A 23,580-nucleotide genomic window follows, 5' to 3' on the forward strand; every position below is an offset into this window, starting at 1 on the left:
CATAACTTATCATTTCTTATAATCGCGCGAAGCGCGTATAAGTTCACTAGTAAAAATATAAATGTGCATTTAACAAAAGTCAAATTGTTGTCTTATCTCTTCTCTTTCATTTAGATGACTCAAAAGTAGTATATCAATATATACATAGTTTTACCCTATATATATATAATGTAATTTGTTGCCTAGGGGGTTAGGGTCCCGACACCCACGTAGGTCTATCCCTCAGTGTAAAGTCTACCCAAAAGAAAAAATAACAACAATAAAATAATGCGATAATTGAAACAAAATAAACAATACAAGACAAGAACTATAAAAGTACGTCCAGTACTATGACAAATACAAAACAAGCCTAAACCCAAGCCCGACAAGAGAACACTCCAGTCTCCATCCCTAATAACATTCTAACCAAATAAACAACTTTCAATTCTTCCTATTTAGGGTCATGTCCTTAATAATACGAAGTTGCACCATATCATATATGATCACCTCTTCACAATACTTTTTTCAGCTTACTTTTATTATTCCGCGTACCCTCTATAAGCGATCTCTCGCACCTCCTTATTGGGGCATCAACACACATCATTTGCACAATATCACTTTCTCTTGAATAACCTTATTCATAATCTTATTGCTTCTAATATATCCATGTATTCATCTCATCGTCCTTATTTCTGATACAAAAACTCAATTATTGTATTTTATGATCAAACTAAATCATGCTCAACTTTATCCTTTGCTAGCAATGAGAAAGTCCACTTTCGGTCCCTTTCCCTCTAATTTCAAACAAATCACAAAACCTTAAGGGGCCAATGTGTAACTTTATAAACCTCAGTACCCAATTAGTATTATTCTCTTATTTCCAAATAGCACCTTCGCTTTTCTCTCTCTATAACTCATCATCATCTCAATCGGATCTTCCTTAGCCCCGAATAATTTTCCGACAAAACCTAACCCTAACTTTTCCAATGGCCAGCGATTCCAATGAACCTTCCCGTCGCAAACACCATCGATCTTCTCCTTCCGATGAGGATACCGGAGAACCATTGAAACGCCGTAAGCACCGCCACCATCATCGCCACCATCGCCACCATCGCCATCATAGCAAGAAGCATCTTGAGAAATCCGATTCGAAATCCGAGAAGGAAATGGTTAAATCAAAAAGTGAGATTGAGAATGGTGGTAAACCTGGAGAAGAGATGAAGATTGGTACTGTTGTTGGTGTTTCTACTTTAGGGATTGATTATGATATGGAGGAAGGAGAAATCATTGAGGATGATGTTGTGGATACTGCTGCTGTTGGTGATGCTGATGAGACTACCGTGACAGAAAAATTGGGGAATGAAGATGATTTGAACATGGTCTGTTCAGATTTCTTTCGATTTTAATTGCTGTATAAATATCGTGTTATTTACTTATTTATTCTTCCAGGGCCTGTTTGGTTGCGCTCATGGTTCTTTGAAGATTAACAATACAATACAATTTAGTTTAGTTTTGAAAAAAGAAAAGTGATCTTTTTGGTAAGTAGGGAAAAACTTATGTTTTCAAATACAACATTTCAACTGTAAGCAACCAAAAAAGGGACCTTTGTTTAGATTTTTACTATTTTTTGTGTCCAAGATATGTTAAATTGATGTTGTTTCAACTGTTTGATTAATAAGTATGTTGCATAAAACAGACATGAGAATTATGTATTCCATACAGAGCTTTGAAGTCCTGATGATTGAGGGCTTTCTTTTTATTAGTAAGAAACTTTCTCGTGGCTGTTAAAATTTGAATCTTTTCTGTCTGCTAAAATATTGGAAAATTGTACTTTATCATTTAATTCAGTTCATATTTCTTGTCTAGGAATTGCATGAAGCTCAAGAACAAGGGCCTGCAGACAATGTGGAAAAAGTTGACAGAGATTACACTGTTTCTGGACGGCATGATGAGCAAAGCAAAAGTAGAAAGGCTGATAGGTCTAGAGAAAGGAAGTCTAGTGACAAGCATTGTGCCAATGGTAGTTACATAGATAAGTTTCATAAATTGGACTCTGAACCACAGAAAGAAGATAGTATCACTGCTGAAGAAATTACAAAACAAAAGAGCTATGACGAGGATGAGAATGAGGTACAGGATCGAATAATAAGATCCTCGACTCCTGAAAATGTTGGAAAGAGGCATAGATCTGTTAGGGTATCATCTTCACATTATGAGCACCCTGAAGAGAGACATGTTACAAAGTCATCCAAGTCACCAGATCGCTCCAGAGGAAGATCACGATCAAAAAGTGTTCTGGAGGAGTCTTTCCTTGTACCTAAGTCTCGTGAGATAGATGACACATATGAAAAGGAAAGCAGATATAAAGGTAACTTTGATGATGAAAAAATTGTATACAACCGGGACTATCGACATGGAAGCCGAGATTCTTCAAGGGACAGGGAAAAGGAGCATAATTCTGGTAACAGCAGATCCTCTAGAGACAGGTATTATAACAGGGAGAGTGTTGATAGATTTCGGGAGAGTAGTCTGGAGAATGACAGGGATAGAGTAAGAGATAAAGACAGGGAGCGTGAGTTGGCTAGAGAAAAGCGAAGGGAGAGCGATAAGGAGAGGCGAAGGGAGAGCGATAAGGAGAGGGAAAGAGTAAGGGAGAGGGACAGAGAGAGGGAAAGAGAGAAAGCTCGAGATAGGGAAAGGGATAGAGAAAGAGAACATGAGAGGGGGAGAGGGAGAGAGAGGGAGAGGGAGAGGGAAGAGAGAGAAAGGAGGAATAGGGATAGGGAAAGCAGTGGACGTAGTAGGGAGGCAGATAGGGATAGAAATAGTGATAGGTACAGCAGGCATCAGGATGACAGTGTTGCTTATAATAGACGTAATAGACATTACGAGACTGACATTGAGAGAGGAAGGACAAGTAATCACTTAAAAACTGAGACCACAAAGCAACATGCTGTAGAGACAGAGAGTGAGAGATCGAGAAGGTATTGTTAATTCTAGCTAGCGACTTTTGATATCAGAACCTCTTCAGCAGAGGTGTTTTACTTAATATGTGGTTCTTGTTTTTCTCATTTTTTGTGTATTGCAGAGATGAAGTTGAACAGGAGGATTATCAGGAAAAAGTTGTTTTCCAGCTTGCTGAACAAGATGAAGAAGATGAACTTGATAGAATTAAGGAGGAGAGCAGAAGGCGAAGGCAAGCTATTCTTGAAAAATATAAGATTAAGAACTCACCGAAGGAACAAGTTACTCAATCTGGGGACGTTGGTAATTTCTTTGACTTGAGATTTCTTGATATATTATTTGATTCTGTTTTGCCGTATTTAATATTCAAAACTTGGCCTATTCTATACGTTTACATGATTTACAAGTCTTTGGTCGGTCTTTTTCTGTTTTTCATTTTATTGTTGTTAAACTCGACGGTGGTAAAGCACCTTCAGGTTTATCATCTGTATATTCATGAATATATGCTGTGAATGTTGTATTTTGGCCAATCAATCACCCATTCCGCATCGCAGTTTAAGTGCCAAAGTTATGCCTGCTTAATGAGTTGAATTTTGGATTTGCTCTCTTAAATGTGTATGTTATAGTCTTATAGATCTTCTGATGTTAGTTGGAGTCTGTTGTCACTCAGGTTTTATGAAGTCTTGCATTGCACTGTATATGATTCTAGAGTTCTGTGCTAAAGATATTCTCTATCAATCCTTTGCATGTCTGGGTTGAGTTTCTGGGGTCTAACTATCTTTCTCATTTATTTGCACTAGTTGAGATTCACATGGATCAGTCTTCAAAAAAACCGGCAATCAGACAGAATGTTGTGCAAGAGTCTATTGATGCTAAGAGCAATGGTGCAGATGTCGAGCCAACATTTTCTGTTGGGAAATCACCTCTGCAGGGTGGTCAGATTGGTGATGTGCTGGCTTCTGGAGCTGGTGGACTGGGACAGGGTACTCCAAAGGTGTGTCACATGCCATTGAGATTTAAATGGGGTTTTCTTTTCTGGTTGACTGGTGGTATTTATTCTGCTTTTTTATCTTTCAACACTATTCACTGGGACATCTTTAGTTCTTGTCCTTAATGTTTGTTCTAGAATTAGTTGATGCAGTAATTTGCCTTCTATGTCTGCCTTTTGCTCAAATAGTTCTTTTTCTTAAATGCTGGCTTTATCTGATGATTTACTTCTGTTTACTACTCTTTGCAGAGTGAGAGGTCGGCTGACATGTTTTGTGACGATATATTTGGAGAATCGCCTGCTGGCATCAGGAAGATGGTCAGTTGCTATCTTAGAAACATCGTTAGAGATTTTTTTGTTTGCTAATTCTTGGATTTAGCTTGTGTTGACTTTTAATGTTGAAGAGATTGGGCAGTAAAAGCATGCATACTGTTAGGTAATCCAATGTAGCACTTGTTATGTTGGCCATTTCATTGTTTATTTATCTTTAATTCAACTAATTGTGAGCAAACCTTTCTTTCCTGCTGAACCAAAAATGACAAACGGTTGAACCATTTTGGAAACCATGACTACAAAATACCTCACTACATTATGTCTGTTTCTTTAGCTGTTGGAGATTTTGTAATACCATTTAATTTCCGTTTAAAGTCTGATGTCTAGGAATATAATGTACTGTTAGAACCCTGGATTGTATGCGTCCTTATATTTCCTTGCTCCTTGTTGCCCGAACGATAATAAATGAAAACTCCGCTCTAACAAGAGAGAAAAAGAGGATGGTTTTCTTGCTTTGTGCTTGTACCAAAACTGTGGGAAACATGTTACCATGCTTATAGGAAGTCCTTTCCTTGTTTATGTAATAAGCACCTGAATTTCATTTTTCGTTGGTTTTTATTTGTTGTCTGTCAGGGCAAAGGAGATGGTGTGGCAGTTGAGCGCAGTGGCCTTCATGATAACTGGGATGATCCCGAAGGGTATTATAGTAAGTATTTCATCTCACTTGTTACCAGGATCTTTCGTATTTTAGCTTTTACCTATATGCTAGTGCTACTACATCTTATACTTGACACCATATTCCTTCATTTTTTGCTCATGATAGCCTTTGTTAATTTTATCCAAAATGCTTGATAAATTTTGAGTAACATATGACTCATTTTCTGTTTGCTTCTGTTTAATAACTATAATAGTGCAATATTTATTCAGGTTCAAAAACACTATACATAAGGGAAAAATGTCTTGTCCTCTTTTATATTTCAAGTTGAGATTATTTTTTTTGCTAGTTGATATTTTTTTCCCCATTATCTATCAAGTTTAGAACCTTGCGTCTCTGACCTCGGGGATATCTTGGTTATAAAAAAATCTTGATTTAAGATTGGCAGGAATAATTTCAGAGAAGATTGTTATGTTGATTAATTTTTGCTTTGATGGCTGAAAATCGCTGTCTTAGTTGATGTCTACTTGTTGGTTTGCAGGTTATCGGTTCGGAGAAATTCTTGATGGCCGTTACGAGATCGTTGCTGCTCATGGTAAAGGAGTCTTTTCTACTGTTGTCCGCGCTAAAGATCTCAAGGCTAGACCTGGTGACCCTGAGGAAGTAGCAATTAAAATGATACGCAATAATGAAACAATGTGAGTTGTTTCTTAGTTTCCCCATTTTGTGCTGTCCTTGATAGCTCTGGTGGCCTAATTATGTTGTTTTCATCCTTTTTAGGTATAAAGCTGGTATGGAAGAGTTGGTCATACTGAAAAAACTAGTTGGTGCAGATCCTGAAGACAAGCGCCACTGTGTTCGTTTTATTTCTAGCTTCAAGTACCGGAATCATCTCTGTTTGGTTTTTGAGTCTCTTCATATGAATCTCCGGGAGGTTTTGAAGAAGTTTGGACGTAACATTGGACTCAAACTCACTGCTGTGAGGACGTACGCAAAGCAACTTTTCATTGCTTTGAAGCATTTAAAAAATTGTGGTGTGCTTCATTGTGATATTAAACCCGACAACATGTTGGTAAGTCAACTGTCTGTGTATCTTCTTCTTTCCGTGGGCTAGCTAATTCTCCGACTAGACATCTGCTGAGAGTTTTACTTTGCTTCCCTTAAATTGTATGTATATGTTAACTTTCCGTATTTAATTGTTTAGGTAAATGAAGCAAAAAATGTGCTGAAGCTTTGTGACTTTGGTAATGCTATGTTTGCTGGAAAAAATGAAATTACTCCATACCTCGTGAGCCGTTTTTACCGTGCCCCAGAGATCAGTAAGATCAATTCTTCAATATTTGCTTTTTATATTTTTGGGACTTCCCTTTCTCTTTTTTCTATTATTCAGTGCTCTGACATTGATCTAAGTAATTTTGTGAATTGTATGCTTTTGTTTGATTTAAGTTTCTGTATTATGTGATGTTGCAGTTCTTGGATTGTCGTATGATCACCCGATGGATATATGGTCAGTGGGTTGCTGTTTGTTTGAGCTCTATGCTGGGAAAGTATTATTTCCAGGTCCAACTAATAATGACATGCTTCGTCTTCATATGGAATTGAAAGGTCCATTTCCAAAAAAGATGCTTAGAAAGGTTCGTCTTTAGATATTCTCTATATTACCATACGCCAATTAGGAATTTTATGATTTGAAGCTATTAACCTGGTTGATTAGTTGCTGCGGACAATTCTAGGTGATTGCAGTAGGTGGTGATGCTTTTATAGGTTTTGCATCTTTCTTAATAATTGACATGATATAGTCAGTATCGAAACAATAATTCTTTCCGTTCTTTTATTTCAGGGTGCATTTACAGAACAACATTTTGACCAAGATCTCAATTTTCTTGCCATCGAAGAGGATCCTGTTACAAAGAAGGTCATTTCTTGTAGACTTTAGGCTGTCTTGTCATTCCCAGATAATCAAACCATTGATAGTCATTAATGATAACCTTGCTGTATATTAAATTTTGGTTGCACTTGTATACTTTTGCAGGCTATAAGGAAGCTGATTGTTAATATTAAGCCAAAAGATATCAGTTCAATAATTTCTGGCTCTCCAGGTGAAGACCCAAAGATGTTGGCTCACTTCAAAGATCTTATGGAGAGAATTTTTGTGTTAGATCCAGAAAAGAGAATGACTGTTTCCCAGGCATTGAGCCACCCATTCATCACGGGCAAGTGAATGACAACAATGATTTTATGACTAGGGACATGTTGCACTAGATACTAGTGTATTATGATCATATGATCTTAGTTTATTTTCAGTTCTCTAATCATTGGGCTTTATATGTCTTTATCTACTATCATGGGTTAAGTGCTTCGGAGATTGGCATGGTTGAAGTTGCAGAGAAGATTGCTGATTTTGGGAGATCTATATCTTGGCAATTCTTTCAGTGCAATGTTTTCTGTTCTATCGTAAGATAACTTGCCAAAGGCGTTTTTCCCTTCTGTACTAATTCTTGATGGTGATATTATAAAGAGCTTCATACAATTTTAAAATAGTGATCATGTCTCAAGTGGTACTTTGGATTCAAGTCTTGAGAGTGGAGAATAACTTGTGCCAAAATAGATATTGACAGAAGCATGGTTATTCATATGTCTCTGTAAATAAACACAACGAATTATCTGTTCACTCTGAATGTAGATTGGGATCTGTCTTTTTATTTTTTTTCTCCCTTTCTGTACTTTTAGTTTTCTTGACTCTTCTTGTCTTCAAATCTCTGAATTAATTGTTTATTTGTGTGGAAGTATATAGTTTTCAGGCCTATTTCTTAATTGTGTATCATCTCTCTTTTGTTTTACATACTGTTCAGAATCCTCGGGTCCTGGAAAGTCTAATTTACTTTTTCCTTCAGGATATCTACCAGGGCTTTGATGCAAGATTCAGTGATTTAGATGCTTAAAAGGCACCCTGGAGAAGGTACCTTGGTTTGTTTGTTAGGAATTACTGTGACTCCCTTTAAATGTTGTGAATCTACTTGATTCCTCAGACATCAGTGATAATTTGTGCTTTCTTGTTCGTGCCAATTTTTAATTTTTGTTGACTAGTTATGATTTCTGAACTTTAATTTGGTCTTGCCTGAAAAATTGCAGACCTGAGGGTGGCTTGTCAATGAGCCTCCTTAGGTTAGAATAGTAAAACTATCAAGAGCTAAAGGTTCTATATTATTTGGAAATAATTTGGAGTCTGTGTTATTTCTTCTATTTCTTAAATTTTTTTCCGAGGAACACTTTCTAATAAGTTGCATTGCATCTGATCCATGGTATGGTCATCCTGGAGCAATGTATGACTGGAGAATGATCAGATGCAGCCTTGAAGTGAGAATTGTTTCAGTGAGTTGTCAATTTTCTTTTCTTGCTGTTTGTTCATTAAGAATAATATTGTCTACATCCCTTTGAGAAGTGTGGTATTGATATGGCTTTTTGTCTTGCTAGGGTGTGGTTCCATGCATCTGCAGTTCTAGTAAGTATCCTTGAATTTCATTACGTCTCTGGTGTAAAAGGTGGGTTATCTTTTGAAAACCTGATATTCTTCTATCAATGTATTACGTTCAAAGTTTGCTTGTCTTCCATGAAATTGACCTACATGGAATATAATTCAAGTTCTTAACTGGATTTGCTGATAAACTTGGCCATTGTGGATCAAATCTATCTCAAATTTCAATTGTCCCTTTTCCTGAACACTAATGAAAAAAAAATCTGTTTAGCTTGCATTGGAATTTGACTTTCTAGATCCCTCCTCCAAGATGCATTGAATTTTTCTCCAACTGCATGTTCAAGGAACATTTGACAAGCCTCTCATATTTTTCTTCCTCCACCTTCTTAAGCACCAACTTATTGCTCCTCTGCCAAGCCTCTCTGACTCTGTCTATCCATCTTTTGGCCATTAAACTTTGTTAGTTATGACAAGCTCAACTCGTGACTCTACGTTTTTTAAACATAAGGTTTGTCCTTCTCGAAGGATTTGAGGTGTGATGTATAGGCACGAGTCTTTAAACCCCTCAAAGCCTGACTACCATTTGACTAGTAATCTTTCTTTCTCCTGTTAACTGATTTTGCACTCGAGTTTGTTGTTTTAGGATTATGGTACTTCTCAGGAAATTCAGACTTCAGATAATGTTTAGAGAGGACAGGTGCATGGCTATTATGGATACTTAACTGAATAATCATTTCCTCATAAAAATTCTTCTCAAGTAAGAATGTAGAAATGGGGAATTTCTTTTTGATGAAGGTAGGAATATGGAATTTCTTAATTTAGATGAGCACTGTGAAGGAACACTATTTTCGAATGTAAAACAAAAACCATATTTTTAATGAGGTAGTGTTGCAAATTAAAGCATCACTAAAAACATATGAAAGCTCGTAAGGTGTCTAATAGAAGCATGTAATTAAACTACAGCCAATCTTGCTGCATTTTGCAAAAGTAAAGTGAGAAATAGCATATACATGTATAAGATTGTTTATTTGGTTTAATAGACTTATTTTTCAAAAAATTGAGTACTCAACTGTAAACGAACCTTGAAACTTTTAAGACCGAAACCGACTGAAGAACTGTGAACCAAAAAAATTTGGTTCGGACAGTTTTTTCGGTTTTAACTAAAGGAGTGGGCATTAAATCAAGAAAATTATCTGAAACGAAAATTTTGATTTTGTGGTTTTTGGTCGGTTCATGGTTAATGTTTCTAACATTATCAGTTTATAAATATGGTTCTTCAGTTAACTGGAAAATCTAAGTGTAAGAGGTTTTGGGGTTCTCTATACATTAGTCTTTAGTTAAAAAAGTTCTCCAACCCAATTACCCTCCCAAGGCTGATGCCAAGCCTAGGCTCCTAGCTTAGTTTATGCTAGGGTTCCGAGTCTCTTTTGCTGACGCATTGTCGTCTCACACACTTACCATTTCGCGAGTCTTTAAATCCCTCAATGCCTGTCTACCATTTGACTAGTTATCTTTCTTTCTCACCCTATTGAATTCTGCACTCAAGTTTGATGTAATTGTTTTAGGATTATGGTACTTTCCAGGAAATTCAGATTTCGAATAATATTTAGAGGGGATAGGTGCTTGACTTTTATGAGATGCTTTACTGAATAGTAATTTCCTTAAAATTTTCTCAAGTAGAATGTAGTAATAGGGAATTTCTTTTTTTGATGAAGGTAGAAATATGGAATATCTAAATTCAGACTAGCACCTAAAGGAGCTATTTTCCTTTGTAAAACAAAAATCATATTTTTAATGAGGTAGAGTTGCAAATTAAAGCATCACTAAAAACATATGAAAGCTCATAAGAAGTCAAGTAGTTAGGCATGTAAATTGCAATTGAACTACTGCCAATCTTGCTGCATTTTGCAAAAGTAATGTGACATCCAAGATGAGAGGCAAAACAAGTGAGAAATAGCATATGCATGTATAAGTTATTTAGTTTAATCGGCTTACTTTTCAAGAACTCAACCGTAACAAACCTTGAAAGTTTTAGACCTAAACGGACTGAAAAACTATGAAACAAAAAAAATTAGTTCTGTTAGTTTTTTCGGTTTTAACCAAAGGGGTGGGCATTAAATCAAGAAAATTAACTGAAATGAAAATATTGATTTTTCTGTTTTTGGTTGGTTCACGGTTTATGTTTTTTGATAGTATCAGCTTCTCACTAAGGTTCTTCAGTTTCTCAAAAAAAAAAAAAGGTTCTTCAGTTAACTGGAAGATCAAAGTGAAAGAGGTTTTGGGGTTCTCTATACAGTACTCCTCAGTTTAAAAAGTTTTCTAGCCCAATCAACCCTCCCAAGGCTGAAGCCCAGAGCTCTGATGCCAAGCTTAGGCTCAGCTTAGTTTATGCTAGGGCTCCAAGTCTCTTTTACTGATGCACTGTCGCCTCACTCTTACCGTCTCACGTTTGTCCTGCATTTGTGCTGTACTGGCCTGCTTCGACTCCCTTCTCTTTCTCGAGAAGTCATACGTAGATTTTAGTGAATTGACTTGCTAAAGTTGAAGTGCATCTTTACTCTTGTTTCTGTACTTGTGAATGTAAGATATGTTTACCCATAGTCCATTCCTGTTTCTTTAACTCACTTCACCACCGCCTATGTTTGAGTTAACTCACCCCATTGTTTGTTGTTTGGTTCTCTTGTTATTTATCTTTGGTGAAGCACTCACATACTTCTATCTGACTTAGTTCTCTATTTCTGATGTCTTAGAGTGTTTAGCATTCCGTCTATGGGTTCTCAATCTCTGTGTGTGTACCTTTTACATTTTATTATGTCTTTAGTTAGAATAGCAGCTGTCATTTGAGTTGTTTGTTTTTGGTTGAATTCTTTTTGTCATTCTAATTAGCTATTATAAATTTAAAAATATTCAGAATACATTGAATCCTGCATATGTTGATTCGGTTTGACATTACAAATCACTTCTTAGTGTATAACAAGTGACATTACCCATCACTAGTCTGGATAAGTAAGAAGTGTAAAGAGCTCAATTTTCCCTTGAACTATGTGAAAGGTTTAACTTTGCCCTCTGTTAAAAGTTTGGGGTCATCTATATCCTCGACAGTCGCCATTTAGTTTTTGCTCGAAATTTTGAACTTCTAACCATAAGGGCAGATCTCAATCTTTTTCTCTATTATATGAGTTGGACTCTAATTATCCGGAGTAGCAGAAAAACATGCCATGTTGCTATGCTGTCAAAAAAATGCAGCACCAAATTTGCTTTACACACCATCACTTGTGTATTGTGAAGTAAATTTATGAAAATGTATGTTCGAATAGAAGCTTTTTCTGCCATTGCAGATTGTCTGTTAGGTTTTTCTCTAATCACTTATGCCTTCAAATATTCTCAGCTGCATTTACTGCACCAACCTGTGTTTATATTTGAGGTTATAGCTTGAATGTTAGGGATGAGTGTTGTTTTGGAGCTCGACATTGTCAGAGATTGTTAAATGATCATATCATGCCTTGATTCCTTTCGTAACTGTGGTTTCTATTTAGATTGTAGTAATCGATATATTGCTTCATGATTTAGCTTGTTGCGACTTCTTTTGGAGTTTGGGAATGTTATCACTATGTATGTATGTAATGGTTAGTTAAACCAGTGCTCCTATTACGTGCTGCACTAATGCTGAAGAATTTCCCGCCTTCACCTGGATGTTCTGCTTATCCCTTTTGATATTTTAGTGCATCACAGTTGCCAGATTTTGTAACCTGGATAGTGTGATTCTCAGGTAAGAAAGCCTACTAACATCTTCAGAATCGCGACTTATGTCTGCTTTGATTCTTCTTCATCCTAACGATGTGTGTGGTTCAGCTCGAAAGATTTATGTTTGGGCAGAGCGGTTGTTAATGTTTCACACTTATTCTATGAAATAAATTTACGTTTTCTCTTAGCTTCAAGTTTCAGCATTTGATGAAAGTCTATCAAAAGCAAAAAAGTGAATAATGAGGCTTATGGTATGTTTGCTTCTCGTAAACATATTGCCAACGTTAACGATCAAAATTTCAAATAAAAAAGGAAATATTGTAGGTATATAATACAATGTATACATACATATTAATGTTTATGTCGTTAATAAATATAGATGTGACTAGAGGAGTATTTAATCATATTAACTAGTATGCATACAAAGCAATTGAATTTTACTTTAACCTGATGAAATGCATATTTCATTTGTTCAAGTTTCTGCGGTTTAGCCAACTTAATTGATAGACTCAAAACGAGTTATGAGTAGTATCCACACTTCTCATGAAGCAAGTTGTGTGGGTCTTCTTTTTTATCTCAGTGGACCAAAATATTGCAACTCTTGAGAGAAATTTTGTCTCATAATCATAAACTAGATGAGGTCCCCAATTTGTTGACAAATCATATAATGTTAATTTTTTAACTAAAAAGGATACCAATTAATATGACAAAACTCAATCAGATTCCACGCGTATACTTTTGTTGCATCAAAAATCAAAGACGTAGAAAAAAATGAGCTTATGGAAGTTTCATTGTTGTAACATAATTTTGGGTTAATAACGATTGAAAGCTAAAGATTATGAAAGAAGGAAAAAAAAAAGTCAAAAATCTATAAATGCAATAACGTAAAGGAAATTATCATTCACTAGAATTTTGCTAAACCAAAAGTAAATTAACACTTTCTTTTGATTACTGAAGTCTGAAAGTACCATGAAAGTTCCAAATTTATCACCTAATATTTATACTTAAAATCACAAAAAAAAAAGAAAAAAAAAAGGGTGAAGATGTGTACTGATTAATATAATATATATATATTCATTGAGTTGGCATAAACATCGAAAGCAAGTTCATATACTCACAAAAGTGCTACCACTATTAGTACGAACAGAGTCCTTTTTTTAAGTAATGTGATAGTGTCAATCTTTTTTAATATACTATCAGTCTATTACTGTATAGTTAAATACTATTAAAAAACCAAAACTATTGAACCGTACACACAGAAATTAGATAAAAATAAATCTAATAATAAAATAGATTACTAGTCAATTTATTTTTCATTGTCAAATATATATAAATGGTTGTGATGTTCCCGCTAGGTAAATTGTTATTATTGACGTTGAGAGGTTTAAATTTCTAATTTCAACTTGACTATCTTTTCAGTCTTCATTGACTGTTCAATAATAATAATAATAATAATAATAATAATAATTCATTTTATTTCATACAAATCCGAAATGGATATCCAATTTGCTTCTGTTAGAGATTATATACGGGGATAGAGTTGTAAAATTTGTGATTTTTAAATATTTCTAACACACTAGAAATATTTTTTGATATTATAATCTTATTATGTCATGTTTATTGTTATAAAAAAGAAAAAGTAATAGTGTGTAATTAAAGGATAAAAATAAAAAGTAAGAAATGATTCAAACGATTACGACGCATGCACACATGTAACGCATGCACGTAGTGTCGTGTGACAAATTGACAAATAAAGCTTTTACTGAAAATCAACTATAAATAATAAAGAATTTTACCATCGTTTTTTAATAATAATGATGTAATTATGATTATATTGTATTAAGCAATAATAATTATAATATGTAAATATTATAGCCAAACAATTTGTATAAATATTACGATTTAAACGATTTTAGTTATGATTATGTAATAAACTTATGGTGATGTGGATAATTTTTTTATTGAACCTGAGATGAAGGATGATTAAATCCTTCTACAATTTTAATAATAATTTGTCTTTTTCTCTTCTTCTGTATGGTAGAAATTGTTTCAGAATTTTATATTGTTTGGGGTCGAATAGTTTCTAGTTAAGCTCCTTTAAAATTAACTTCGAAAAATATTTTTTGGTAAAAAGAAAAAATATGTTTAATTTATAAATCTTAAAATATTTTTAAACGGTAATTCACGGTTGATCAAACTTTTTAACCGTGCTTCTAAATGTATTTTTCAAGAAAATGCTTTTCGAAAAGAAAAAAAAAACCTACTTTTCTAAGCTTTGAAAAACAATTACATTCAATAAATACTTGTTTTTTCACAATCTCGATCAAAATTTTTTTTTTTCTAAAAAAAAATTAAATAGCACTTTGGAGAATAAAAATAAGTTTGATCAAACAGAATATTAGTCTCGATAATTTCCTAATGACGTCCAAGGTAGTTTTAATTTTGAAAGGTTCTAGAAACAAAGTGATTATAGCATTTATAATTAGTAGCTAATCAGCAGTTGTCAACAAGTTTTGAATAATCAGCTTACCTAACACAACCTCTAATAAGGACTAATTTTTGTAGCTTTTGTAGCAATTTGATACGACTTGGAGACTTTAGTATAAATAAAATTTCATTTTCAAATAACTTTATTACTTGCCCTCTCTCTATTTTGATTCATACTCATCGAAAAATTCTTTTCAAATTTTTCAAAGTTAAATATGATCATATAATCATAATAATTTTTTATTTATATTCGATGATTAAATTTATTTTCAAGTAAAATATATATACATAATTAAATCACTTACAAATCAAATATATTTAATACGGACAAAATTAAATCACTTTCAATCTCTTATTCAGATTGCTAAAAATACCAAAAACGTGTAAGATACTCAATATTTTTTATACAATTAATTTAGCTACAACTCAATATTTTCCTAGTAATTAATAAAGAGTAATGCAAAAAACTTTCCTGATTTGAATTTTTGTTATGTATTTATTTATTAATATTAAATTCACATATAGTTTTTTTCCCTTCTTTTCTTTATTTTGTAATTAATAAAGAGTAATGCAAAAAACTTTCCTGATTTGAATTTTTGTTATGTATTTATTTATTAATATTAAATTCATATATAGTTTTTTTCTTCTTTTCTTTATTTTTTGGCAATGGATCATTCGGGAATAATTTCTGATTCGAGCTTTGAATATAAAAAATATATTTTATATAATATATTTTTGAATTAATTAAATTTTAATGCGAATAACTTCTGATTTGAGCTTTAAATATAAAAAATTATATTTTATACCATATATATTTAAATTAATCAGATTGTAATATTGTGGTAATAGACATGAAACAAAAATGAGAAAAATTTCCATAATTGGACCGTTTCAAAGCCGCAAAAATATCATTTAGTATTTTTTCTAATTTGTACACCTCTAAACCGCGTCTCAAATTCCTATTTTTCCATTTCATACTAAAAAAACTTCCTTCATAAGAAAAATCCCCACATGTTACTTTAACATAATTTTTGTTTATATTATATATAAATATATAATCGTGATGTCCAGATCTATCTACTATCTTTTATTAATAGTTATTAAATAATTATATTTATTAAATTAGAATTAAATAATTATTTTTAATTTACTTATATATAATTATAGAATTTTACTTTTATATATATTCATAATATTCTAATGCATATCTCTTATTATTTATCTCTGCTAAATTTAAATTACAAATTTTAAGAGAACCTCAATAGCTTTCCCCTTCCTTTGACCTTTCCCTAGCCCCCCAAATTTTTTTTACTACTTTATGGTTATTTTAAATGTCCACAAAAAACATTTGCACCATAATATATTTGAGAAATTTCTTATTAACTTCCCTACCACATTCTTAATATATTTTCTTATAATTCAACCTTCGTCATTATCAAAAGTTGCAACTGAGCTAGTTTCATTTGTTCCTATCCTCTAGTCTCTTCAACAACCATTAAAAAAAACAAACTCTTATTGTGTTCAAATTTATAAGAGTTTATACTTCTCTTTCTTTTACTTGTTTCTCATTGAAAGAGTGAGGAAACAAACAAGTGAAAGTGAAGTAGCCATGGGAAGAAAACTTGATGCTTTACTAGGAAGAAACTTTAAAACTAGTAAATTTAAGGCCACTGCAAATTTAGCCATTTCCAGGGTTACTGTACTCAAGAACCAACGCCAAGCACGGTGCTCGATCGCGCGGTCTGATGTAGTTCAGCTCTTAAACCTTGGGTACCATGAAAGAGCTCTTCTAAGGGTAACTTATTTACTTTTTTAGTATGTTAATCGTTTTGATCATGTAGGGATATGTATGGTACATATTTCGACTTTAAAAAAAATAATAGATTCAGTTGAACTCACAGAACCGTTTTATGTTTGTAGGTTGAGCAAGTAATCAAGGAACAAAATATGTTGGATGTGTTTGACATGGTAGAAGGCTATTGTCTTCTCACTATTGAAAGAATCAACCTTATTCAACAAGAGAAGTTAGTATTTTTTTTAATTTATTTATGTTTTCAATCATGGATGTGTTATTTTTTTTTGAAAATCTTAGTAGCTCAGTTAGTAGAGCTTTCTCATAATCTGTCTGTAGAATATGTCCTGAGGAATTGAAGGAGGCGATATCGAGCTTGATTTTTGCAGCTTCAAGGTGTGGTGAATTCCCAGAACTTCAAGAGCTTCGAGGTATCTTCACATCAAGATTTGGGAAAGAATTCGCTGCTCGTGCTGTTGAGTTAAGAAACAATTGTGGAGTAAATACTAAGGTAATAATCATCTGGTATAGTTTACGAACAAAATGGAATGTTTATAATGTACTCATTTACTGTTTTTTTTTTCTCGAAAAGTAGATGATACAAAAGCTGTCAACAAGGATGCCTAGCTTAGAACAAAGAACCAAAGTGCTTAAGGAAATTGCTGCAGAGAATAACATTGTTTTGAAAATTGAGGAAATAATGTTGGAAAATACAGAGGTATGTTCGAGATGACTCTTGAATTATAACACTAAAATATTTCTACTTCTGAAGTAAATTTTAAAGAACTTTTACGATGAAAACAGGAGAAGGAGGTCACTGCGAAAAGGAAGGACGAGCCTGAAGATCACGAATCAGTTTTGCCTCAAGATGTAGACCATGAAGCTAGGAGAAAATTTAAAGATGTAGAAGCTGCAGCTCAAGCAGCGTTTGAGTCTGCTGCTTATGCAGCAGCAGCTGCAAGAGCAGCTGTGGAACTCTCTCGGTCTGAATCACGTGATACAGATGACCCCAAGAGTCCGAGTCAAAAGCCAAGGGATGTATCGGACTCTCGTGAGGATTTGAAATCTGAGTTTCATGCAGGAGAGGAGAAGAATAATGAGGGAGTTGAGAAAATCGAGACTAGTCAGAACTATGGTTTTCATTCTGAAGTCGATCAATTCTCAGATGGAGATGAAGTGGAAGAAGTCGAACAGAAGAAGTTTGAAAAACAGTCCAAGAGATCAGTCTCGGTTTCAAGTTCTGATATTTCAGCAGACGACATTCTTGTTGATGAGGTGAAAAGTCCCAGACATGGTGTAATTTATGATGAAATAGATGAAGAAGTTGGGGAGGAAAACAGAATCCCGTCATTAAAACATCCTAAGAATGAAGTTTTTGGTTCTCCGGTGCACCAAACAGGAAATGAGAAGGAGATTGAAGGATTTACAAAGCAAGGTGCAGAAAAACTAGACATAAATAAGAAGCCAATATCAATGAGAACTAGGAAGAACTATCACTGGTGAACCAAGAATGGGTAGATGTTAAAGAAAAGGAGATCAAAAGGATTCGTAAAGCAAGGTACAGAAAACCTATACATAAATAAGAAGCCAATATCGATGAGAACTAGAAAAAACTATCACTAGAGACCAAGGATGAATAACTGTTTTGCTGAGATTTTGCCAGTTGGTGCATATATTGTGCTTAGTCAATATATCATAGCTGCATATTTTCTTTATCTTTGGAGATTTTGTGAGTTTGCGGATATATTTTGATGCTTTTGTCAATATAATGTAGCTTCATATTCTGTTTGTTTGATTATAAGCTCTAGACAGAAGCTGTGATATTTTATAATAATCAAAGCTACATCCAGATTCTTTTGATTCAAAACTTTACTGCTATGGTCTACTATTATCTGCTGTGAAAAAAGGGGTATAACTTGTGCAAAGTTCACTCTATCAGACACTAAAATATGCACAAATGAACAAACTGAGAAGCCCAGTGTAATCCACGAGTGAGGACTACGGAAGATGGTGCGTACACAACTTTAGCTATACCCCTCACAAGTGTAATCTGACAAGTGGGGTTTGGGAATGATGGTGTGTACACAGGCTTACCTGTGAGGGTAGAGAGGCAACCCTTTTTTTTGTTTTCGGTTTAAGGTGGATAAGCATATTTATACGCCAGAGTGTGGCAGCTCAATACCAATATTAAAGAAGTAAAACGCCAGAGTTTCTGTACATTTAGTCCTCTACTGTCTAACTTCTATACTATTTTCAGTTGTCTTTTGAACCTAAGACAACTTGCAGTAGTGATGAGAGTAAAATAGACAAGAGGTCTTAGAAAAGCAGATTAACATTACAAAATGGCAAAGATAACACAATTCCGAAGTCTACAAATATATACTCATACAACACCTGATCAAGTATACTCAAGCGGTAAAATGTAACACGTAAATAAATCACTAGCCTCTAGCGACGCTTCTTGCCATGCTGGATCAGGTCAGCAAAAGACTGAAAATTCACACCAACATCCTCATCATATTCAACTCCAAGTTCCTCCTGAAATGCACATGAAGATTAGGAGTGAACTTAAGGAAGAACAAGCAAGAATACAAAAAGATTGACTTGTTAATACCTTAAACTCTTTTGGATTTTTGGGCGAGTTCTCAGTTATGGCATCCCATACATCTCTGAACATCCTTTTTCGCCTTCTCCACTGATTTAAGGATTCCGAATACAACCCCTCGATGGCTTTTCTTTCTTCTGGACTAACAAGAGTAACACCTTCCCGCAATTTAATTAGCTTCTTTTCCATCTCATCAACCTTGAAATGATAAAGAAGTTAGGATATTTTTCAAGTTAAGCTTGACGACCAGATTCAAATTCTAGAGGGTTACACAGAGTCTCTTCATCTCGTACCTCTTTTCTCAGTTTGGATTCTTTAGCATGTATCTCTTCCATAGTCAAATTTGACTGCAGAGACTTCATCTCTGCAACAAAAACATTATAATTTCCATGTACCATCACTCGGTGAGTTGAAGATTATCAAATTCAAAAACCATCCGACAAATCTGTACAAATAACTCACAGGCAACAACAAGGAGTATCAAATAAGAGTACCTGCTTCAACCTCACTGATAGCTTTCTTCTGTTCATTCAGCTTTTCTTGTAGATTGGCATTTTCTTCCTTCATTCTATTAAGCTCTTCCGTATCTGGGATGTCAAACTGATCTTGCCGAGCCAGATAGATTTTCTGCTTGCCATACTCTTTAAATGATATCTTACCACTGTCACAGAGATTATCAAGCGCCTTTTGTACTGCAGCTTTTTTAAGGTTAAACTTTTGCAGTGCATCTGCCGCATTTTGGACATTCAATGGTCTATTTTGCTACATGAAACACCACACAAGAAAAAGGAATCAAATACCGTATAACTCAAAATACAAGAATTTGCAGAGATATTTCCAGGCAATAACAAACTAACAGCTATCCAGAAAAAAACAGACAAGAAAGCGCAACTTGAAGCTATGTTAGGCAGCAAAGGAAATACACTCTGCACACACAGTAGCAACAAGCACTTGAAGATCCAACTAAAGGTGTAATTCTTCTATATCTTAATGGAACTTTTACAAAGGAACCAAATATATTATACAATAGCTTAGTTACATTAAAGCTAATCAATTTGATAAACAATAGCTTTCAAAACTTACACCTGAATCTTCAAAGCAAAATAAAAGAAAATGTAGTGTACTGCATTACAGCTTTTACTGCATAGCTGCTAATTTTAAGCACATAATTACACTTCATGTTTCAAATTGAATGCTCATACTGGTGAAGTAAGTAGAAATTAGTTAATTACAGTTTGTGTAAACAATAGTAACACGTTCAAACAAAAATTCTATAAATCTTAGATCCTTCGACTACATTTATTTACACATTACAGGTGAGAATTCGAAGAAGAAACAAAGAAAAATGCACAGTAACACTACAAACATCGAATTAGATATACTAGTTAGAAAAATGATGAACTGTGTGCTACCTCGTTTACGAAATTGAGCACGATTCCTGCAAATTTTCAAGTAACAAAAAGTCGATAAGCTTTAGAATCTGTAAATTAAGATTACAACTACGAAAATATTCAATTCTGTTATCCGGCGAGAGAAGTTACCTTCAGTGTTATCTGCTTTAGGAGCCATGGATTGGAGAATTCACAGAGCGCGGGAAAAAAAACTTCTGTCAAAATTTCTGTACTTCGAATTCACAGGAAACATTGGGCACGAAGGCCTTTATACGATGTCGTAGTTGAACATCGCGGGAACTTACCCTTAGTATAGCCACTAATTACGAAAAGAGGATTCTTCCATCGCAAGTTTCAAGTGAGAGTTGCCATAGAGCCCATGGGCCTTGTTAGGATGAACCAACCCAACTAGAGAGACTTTACGGGCTTTTAGTTCATAATAAAGTCCAAATATAACGGGCGGTGGAAGATGAACAATCGCTAAAAAATATATTGAATTAAAAGAAAACAAAATCGGCCATGGTTTCAATTTTGTGCGTATAAAACTTGTTGATACTATCTTCATTTCACCTATCTTATTAAATTATTCACAAATTTTGATTATCTTATCGTCCAGTCAGAACACATTAAACAATTTAAAAAATGAAACAAAAATGATTCCAATTGTATTCTCCATCAACTATAGTACAGTTAAAAATAAGATAAAACAAAAACAGAAAGTTGAAACAATTTGTCTACAAATAAATACCAAAAACAACAATTAGGTCAAATTTCCACCACTCTGCTGCCACAAATTGATAATATCAGTAGCTTGATTAAGCAAAATAATCATTTGCTTTTGTGATATCCATGGCTTACTCTCTAGTGTTGTTTTCAACTCTTCCCATGCATCTTTTCTAGGCCAAAAAAAATATGGACTTAATGGTACACTTCCATGGTCTGGTAAAACTTGATCAAGGCCAAGTCCAATATTTTTCTCCATCCATATGAATTTTAGCACTAGCCTTGGCTTCTCAATTACCTTTTTCTTCATATCAACTTTCTGAAAAAAATATATCCAAGAATTCACTATAAGATATCAAAACATAATATCCTATCCTTTTTTGGGCTTATTATTTATATAGTCGTACGTATCTGGAATGAATTATGTGCATTCAACTGAACTTCTTATTTTCATCTTTAATAATGTAGACGTTTCAATACGAGTTTGAGTATTTGACACGGGTGGAAGTCAGAGATTGGATTTTGTCATAGGCGTATCTAGCTAGGATGAGTTAAATGTGTTCAAGTGTTCAACTGAATCTGTTATTTTTGGGTCAATATGTACATACATTATGTTGTTTTGGTACGGGTGCAAGTATATGACACAAATGTTTGATCTAGAGGTTGAATTCATCATCACTAAAATTTTAGGGCTCGAGGGTACGAATTGATATATCTAGTTTTTGTCGAAACATAACTTATATTTATAGGTAATGCTATAATTTAACTCCATTTTTGTTCTGTTTTTAGCTAAATGATCAATATATTTCCCCAATTATGCCTTTTTTTTATTAATTAAAACATTCATAAATTTGCTAGTTATTACTCATTTTCATTAAGAAGTTGTTGGACTACCATTTCATATTTAGAAAAGTCGAACAACACAGTACGTGTTAAATAATCATAGTAAAAGTGAATTCAAAGACTTAAAAATTCTAGATTTGTCGTATATATCAAATGATTCTAAAATATTACTATATTATCCTTTGAATATAAATTTGATGCTTTGGAAAATGTATTATATATTGAATAGTAGTATTCAATATCAAGGGTTTTCATGTTTTTCAAATTGGACAAGTATTGTTAGACGACTATTTTTAATATAATGACCAAGTAAAGATGGATTGAGGGAGTATTTACATTCTTAAATTACGTATCAAGTCAAAATCAGACAAAGATTACTCAATTTTACTAGTGAGAAGTAACACTACCATTCATGAAATTAATTGAGTAGCGCAAAAACTAATCTAGACACTAAGTTATCGAAAAAAGTTACCTAATTGAAAATTAAAGAGCTGATTTTTTACCTCAATTTCTTGAACAACAGACTCTGAAGTCTCAACTTCAACTGATTCTGCTTCTGCAACTGCTGAAGCAAAAATCTTATGAATTCTTCTTGTTGATAAACCTTTGTTGTTAAAAGATAATGAAGAACATGATTTGAAGGATTTATAACCTGGATTTTGTGAAGGTAAAGAAGGGATACTCAAATTGCCTTTCAAGCTAGATTGAACAGACATTGATAACATTTTTTGTGTAGATAAAAAAAATATTTGTCTAGTGATGAAAAAAAGTGAAGTGGGAAAATTGTGGCCTTAAAAAGAGTGTGTATAGAGAATTTGAGATAATGATAGAATGGATAAGGTAATAGAAGAAAAAAAATGAAAGTTGTTTAAATTGGGCTAAGAGGCCTATGGGTGAGGACTTTGGTCATGTTATGGGATTTGGGCCCAAAAGAAATATGATCATTAGTTATCATAGCTTTACTAATTTTGTATATTTAGCAACGTTGAGTTGATTCGGGATGTCAAACGAGCGGATTGAACAATTTTTTGAGAGTTAAAGTTGTGTTGATAAACGAGTGGTATCGATTTGTTTGAAGATTATAAATTTGAGATAAGATGGGTTAGTATTTTGTCGTAGTCTAATATGTTCAACTTTTATCAAGTTTACAATTCTTAGTAGACAAAACTTATGAGTATCAGATTTTTATAGATTAATTTTGTCATCCCTAATCAAATTGATCAATATTATCTGATTATTCAAAAAAAAGTAGAATGTATCTCATGGGTGAAGATTGTTCGTGCTTCTCAAATGTTACGTACTTTTTTAGGTCATTAGTCAGCAACTCTCTCGACAATGACTTCACATTACTTTTTTAACACGTCTATCATTATTATTTTTAGAAAATCATTTTTTGAGATAGATGTTGCGCCTTGAACATGTGGATGAGTGTGATATATGTATGCCTCTTTGACTATTCGTGAAATTAAATCTCTAATATTAACAAAAGAGGGGCATATTAAGAATGTCCTAGAGCTACATTCTTTCTTATTGGTATTAATAAAAAGCCATCTTTTTAATAAGATCTGAAAAAAAATTGAAAATGAAGTTCATATATCATAAATATTTTTCTTTCAATGTCATTTTCTACATAATTAGTAAAAGAGACGACTTTTGATATA

General features: G+C 33.6%; 4 protein-coding genes across 10 annotated transcripts; 2 read left to right on the forward strand and 2 right to left on the reverse strand.

Annotated features, from left to right (window-relative positions):
• Positions 1 to 676: 676 nt before the first annotated feature.
• On the forward strand, positions 677 to 12,265 carry LOC101246632 (uncharacterized). Of its 7 annotated transcripts, none has more exons than XR_011221086.1 (17): positions 677 to 1,358; positions 1,846 to 2,963; positions 3,068 to 3,246; positions 3,744 to 3,937; positions 4,181 to 4,249; positions 4,838 to 4,910; positions 5,401 to 5,557; positions 5,640 to 5,931; positions 6,064 to 6,178; positions 6,330 to 6,493; positions 6,700 to 6,774; positions 6,892 to 7,072; positions 7,214 to 7,313; positions 7,754 to 7,818; positions 8,179 to 8,231; positions 8,334 to 8,361; positions 12,104 to 12,265. XR_011221086.1 is itself a non-coding variant. In XM_069297797.1 (13 exons), exons 1-13 carry the CDS (start codon positions 966 to 968, stop codon positions 7,315 to 7,317), a joined length of 3,114 nt encoding a protein of 1,037 aa, XP_069153898.1. In that variant the 5' UTR covers positions 677 to 965; the 3' UTR covers positions 7,318 to 7,561. The 7 variants fall into 7 exon arrangements, 2 of the variants coding, with proteins under 2 accessions (XP_069153898.1, XP_004239418.1); XR_011221087.1 differs by having other exon boundaries at positions 7,754 to 7,817; positions 8,167 to 8,231; XR_011221085.1 differs by lacking the exon at positions 12,104 to 12,265 and having other exon boundaries at positions 7,754 to 7,817; positions 8,167 to 8,231; positions 8,334 to 9,200.
• A 3,274-nt stretch (positions 12,266 to 15,539) lies between these two features.
• LOC101258366 (vacuolar protein sorting-associated protein IST1) lies at positions 15,540 to 18,224 on the forward strand. Its single transcript, XM_004238893.5, has 5 exons — positions 15,540 to 16,360; positions 16,486 to 16,589; positions 16,697 to 16,868; positions 16,953 to 17,075; positions 17,162 to 18,224. Exons 1-5 carry the CDS (start codon positions 16,175 to 16,177, stop codon positions 17,858 to 17,860), a joined length of 1,284 nt encoding a protein of 427 aa, XP_004238941.1. The 5' UTR covers positions 15,540 to 16,174; the 3' UTR covers positions 17,861 to 18,224.
• A 449-nt stretch (positions 18,225 to 18,673) lies between these two features.
• Positions 18,674 to 20,654, reverse strand: LOC101258653 (homologous-pairing protein 2 homolog). The gene is made up of 6 exons (XM_004238894.5): positions 20,504 to 20,654; positions 20,375 to 20,400; positions 19,457 to 19,724; positions 19,256 to 19,326; positions 18,972 to 19,160; positions 18,674 to 18,895 (listed from the first exon to the last, which is right to left on the reverse strand). The coding sequence occupies exons 1-6, from the start codon at positions 20,529 to 20,531 to the stop codon at positions 18,806 to 18,808; spliced, it is 672 nt and encodes a 223-aa protein (XP_004238942.1). The 5' UTR covers positions 20,532 to 20,654; the 3' UTR covers positions 18,674 to 18,805.
• A 342-nt stretch (positions 20,655 to 20,996) lies between these two features.
• LOC101258952 (small ribosomal subunit protein cS23) lies at positions 20,997 to 22,731 on the reverse strand. Its single transcript, XM_004238895.5, has 2 exons — positions 22,423 to 22,731; positions 20,997 to 21,395 (listed from the first exon to the last, which is right to left on the reverse strand). The coding sequence occupies exons 1-2, from the start codon at positions 22,642 to 22,644 to the stop codon at positions 21,114 to 21,116; spliced, it is 504 nt and encodes a 167-aa protein (XP_004238943.1). The 5' UTR covers positions 22,645 to 22,731; the 3' UTR covers positions 20,997 to 21,113.
• Positions 22,732 to 23,580: the final 849 nt, after the last annotated feature.

This window comes from Solanum lycopersicum, chromosome 5 (genome assembly GCF_036512215.1).
Source record: "Solanum lycopersicum chromosome 5, SLM_r2.1".
NCBI lineage: Eukaryota > Viridiplantae > Streptophyta > Magnoliopsida > Solanales > Solanaceae > Solanum > Solanum lycopersicum.

Bases quoted from the DNA above. Each gene is read 5' to 3' on its own strand.
- LOC101246632 (XM_069297797.1), top strand. From the start codon at position 966: ATGGCCAGCGATTCCAATGAACCTTCCCGTCGCAAACACCATCGATCT. The intron at 5,558-5,639 runs GTGAGTTGTTTC...CATCCTTTTTAG, and splicing joins ATACGCAATAATGAAACAAT to GTATAAAGCTGGTATGGAAG. The intron at 6,775-6,891 runs GTCATTTCTTGT...ATACTTTTGCAG, and splicing joins AGGATCCTGTTACAAAGAAG to GCTATAAGGAAGCTGATTGT.
- LOC101258366 (XM_004238893.5), top strand. From the start codon at position 16,175: ATGGGAAGAAAACTTGATGCTTTACTAGGAAGAAACTTTAAAACTAGT. The intron at 16,361-16,485 runs GTAACTTATTTA...TTATGTTTGTAG, and splicing joins ATGAAAGAGCTCTTCTAAGG to GTTGAGCAAGTAATCAAGGA. The intron at 17,076-17,161 runs GTATGTTCGAGA...CGATGAAAACAG, and splicing joins TAATGTTGGAAAATACAGAG to GAGAAGGAGGTCACTGCGAA.
- LOC101258653 (XM_004238894.5), bottom strand. From the start codon at position 20,531: ATGGCTCCTAAAGCAGATAACACTGAAG. The intron at 19,725-20,374 runs GTAGCACACAGT...TGTTTCATGTAG, and splicing joins TGCTCAATTTCGTAAACGAG to CAAAATAGACCATTGAATGT. The intron at 18,896-18,971 runs GTATTAACAAGT...TGTGCATTTCAG, and splicing joins AAAATCCAAAAGAGTTTAAG to GAGGAACTTGGAGTTGAATA.
- LOC101258952 (XM_004238895.5), bottom strand. From the start codon at position 22,644: ATGTTATCAATGTCTGTTCAATCTAGCTTGAAAGGCAATTTGAGTATC. The intron at 21,396-22,422 runs GTAAAAAATCAG...TATTTTTTTCAG, and splicing joins CTGTTGTTCAAGAAATTGAG to AAAGTTGATATGAAGAAAAA.